General features: G+C 47.1%; 1 protein-coding gene across 1 annotated transcript; it reads right to left on the bottom strand.

The window, feature by feature from the left end:
* Positions 1-469: 469 nt before the first annotated feature.
* On the bottom strand, positions 470-2,850 carry tent5aa (terminal nucleotidyltransferase 5Aa). Its single transcript, XM_086038326.1, has 2 exons — positions 1,714-2,850; positions 470-1,344 (listed from the first exon to the last, which is right to left on the bottom strand). Exons 1-2 carry the CDS (start codon positions 2,137-2,139, stop codon positions 565-567), a joined length of 1,206 nt encoding a protein of 401 aa, XP_085894452.1. The 5' UTR covers positions 2,140-2,850; the 3' UTR covers positions 470-564.
* Positions 2,851-3,368: the final 518 nt, after the last annotated feature.

Below are 3,368 nucleotides of genomic sequence, written 5' to 3'. Positions count from 1 at the left end.
ACAAATCTTTGGTCTGTAACAACCATATTTATACCCAAATGAAAACAAGATGCTGGTTGAATAACCAAAGTCATTCAAATAGCAGCTTCCCCACCGCAGCTGACATACAGCACAATATAGTGTGCTCTTATAGAGTGCCCTGGAGATGTTTTTTCAAATTTTTGCTCTTCTGAGAACAGGGGTGGGATGGCGGGGAGGAGGGTGCTCACCCGTAAGAGCTGGGCTAGAGTTGCTGTCAACTCAATGGGCGCTGATGCAGATTACGCTGCTCACTTCTTGACTGAGCGACTGGTCTGCCGATTGCATTTGCGGAAGTCCCGCTTTCAATATTTTAGAAAGGCGGGGTTGCTGTTTCAAGAAACGTGACATTCACATTGGCTGAAAGTCAACTGTTTTCTTATCTATCATTCATACTCAATGTATGAACAAAACACAAGCTTTGATGCAAAACATAAAAAAAAAAAAAAAAAAAAAAAAAAAAAAAAAGACTCCCCTTGCTGTGGTGGCAACAGTGCTCCTGTTCAAACAAAGCAACCTTGGCCTCCTTCTCCACTCTGGGCTGGCTCAGTTACAGGGCAGCCAGGTGGAGTAGGCAGGCTGCTGGCAGGCAAACACCGGCTGTACCTGTGCTACGTAGTAGTTACTGAAGTTACCGTCTGCCACATAAGGAGCGGGTTGGTAGTAACAGGTGACGTTGGCCACGTTGGGAATGACGTTCTGCTCGGCCAGAACACGCACCGCCAGCATGGCTATGAGCCCTAAGGTTTGGCGCCTCTCGTGTCCCATGAGGCACACCGTGCTCTCGTTCACCACGCCGTGAAGCGTCATCAGGTAGTCGTACTTGCGGTCCTCCAGGCCCACAAAGTGGTTTTGAAGGTAGGACTCCAGCTTACGCCGCTGCTCGCTGATGTCTGGGAAGTCAATGAAGAAGCGGGAGCACATGTAACGCTGCAGGGACTTCATCTCAGACTCGGACGCGGCCTGGAAGCCCCTCACCAACAGGTGACAGTACTTGAGCAGGCCGCCCCCCCGGATCTCCTCCGGGTTGCGGGTGCAGATGATCTTGTGGCGTAGGTGATCCAGGGCCTCGCCGAAGTCGCCGTACACACTCTCGCCCATAATGGTAGGGTGGAAAGTCGCGGTCATAGCGTTCTTGGAGCACTCGTAGAAGAGCAGCAGGGAGTCCAGCTTGATCTGGAAAGAGTCCACGCTGAACTCAAACTGCCGCCGAAGAGAGTCCACGAACTTCAGCTCCACATTCTTGCCCCGGTTGTTGGAAAGGGAGATGAGGCTCCAGCGGTCTGAGTCGTTACACACCTTCACCATCTTCTGCACGTAGGCTTCCTGCGGGAGGCAAAACGTTACAAAAACATGATAACGAACGATGCCTGGAATATTGAAATAATCCGTTTTCAATTAGTTTTGCCACTGTAGAAATGTTGTCATTAAAATGTCTGTTCTGAACCTGATTACTACCAAAGATTGTGCTGGGATATGAGATCTACTGTAGTTGGCTGAGCTCAGGTTACCTTCCAAATTGGTTTAACTCAATCCTCTTGGGCATCTCTTACTATTGCCAAGCTAATCTAATTGCACATTAAGTGTGAGCACAATGACCGTTAAACCAAATTGACACAAATGCAATTAAATGTCGCCACACCTGAACTAAACAAATGTACAGTAATTCCAAAGGGATTGTTTGTGTCGTCCTACCTTTAACGTTAATGGGGTAATCCTCTCTTTATTCACACAGTCGGGTAAAAAGTCCAGGAGACAGTCCAGAACAATGTCCTTCACTATCTGGAAGTCCCTTTCACCTTTCATATCTGCGCAAAATATGAGATCGAGGTCCTTGAAACCGAGTCCGCTGTCTTCGTGCAGTATGTGGCTGGCTGCAGAGCCGTTTAACCGAACGTCCCGGACGTGGATTTGTTTCTCCTCCATCCTGCTGCGTACCACTTTGACGATCTGTCGTGGCTGCATCTCCAGCGTGGGGAAGTTGCCCCGTCCGTGGATCGGGATGGTCTCCGTCAGAATGGCGTCCAGACGCTGCACTTGCTCCCAGCTCAGCACACTGACGCTGCCGCCTTCTGTGTCAGAAAGACGACTGCCGGCAGAGCTACTGTCGCTCTCAGACATGCTGATGCTGAAAAAGGTCCGAATTATCGAATTGAAAATCAAGTGTCAAAATTGGAGCAAATGCGTAATTACGCTCGGATTCAGTTACGTAGAGTAACTTCAACGTCATGTAAATCGAATCTCAGCATGTCAAATAATAAGAAGAATAAGAATAATAAAAGTAGTTCGACTTGATGGAACGACAAAAAAGAAAACAAAAAGAGCAGATAATTGCGACTTAACGCAACAAGTGAGTTTCGAAATCCCAAAGGCACAGCTGCTGACTTGGTTGCGCTGAGGAGGAAGTGCAGCCAGTCAAGAAGACAAACGCGTGGAAAATGGAAAGCCCTATAACTTTGTGCTTCACAACGGTTCACTCCAGCGCTGCTGTGACTGTGTCCGGGACGTGCACGCATCACAGTCTTTGAAGGTGCTGCATGATCCAGGAGGTGGCTGCTTTTCCGGCTCCATCGCTCAAAGGCACGCCTATGATTTGATGAATTTGCATGAATAAGTGGCTCCTCGATTCACGCTTTGGCACAGTCCTCCTCTGACAATCAACCCCAGCTCGCAAGAAGCTTTTGGGCGTCTTTACACTTTTAAAATTTCTTCTCCCACTTCCAAGAAATATTGCTGTTTAAAAGCAACACGTGCGCGTACCAAGTCCAACTTGCTTTCCTCGAGTCTTAATGCCATATATTATCCCACTGGTGGGGAAGTTAACTGTTACCTGCCCTCTTTTCATGCTGGATCTCTGTGGAAGAGGAAGGATGCCCCACCCCCCACAGCAAGTCTGCAGCACATCACAAACACTGACACACATTACAAAACGGTAACCGTCTTCCCAAAAAAAAAAAAAACATAATTCAAATCTAACAATATACGCCTGAGATCACTTACGTGTTGCCGCAATTGCATTTGGACACATATATGGGTGGGGGAAAATACTATATTTCAAATATAGACATATAGCTGCACATCACATGGGGTTGAACGAAACATATCCACAAATGTTGCCATATCGCCGCCTATAGGTTGTGTTGGGTCTTAACACAAAACTGTATTTGAATACTGTACCCAAAAGTGACTGTGAACAACTGACTACAGACAGATAGACAGATAGATAGATAGATAGATAGATAGATAGATAGATAGATAGATAGATAGATAGATAGATAGATAGATAGATAGTGCCTGTGTAAGGGTCGTGAACCAGCTCTGTCAGGGCAGGGCAACTCTATTTGGCAGCA

The sequence above is a fragment of the Filicampus tigris genome, chromosome 8 (genome assembly GCF_054856515.1).
Source record: "Filicampus tigris isolate MCC_2025a chromosome 8, RoL_Ftig_1.0, whole genome shotgun sequence".
NCBI classification, from domain to species: domain Eukaryota; kingdom Metazoa; phylum Chordata; class Actinopteri; order Syngnathiformes; family Syngnathidae; genus Filicampus; species Filicampus tigris.
This window is presented reverse-complemented; position numbering and strand designations above follow the sequence as displayed.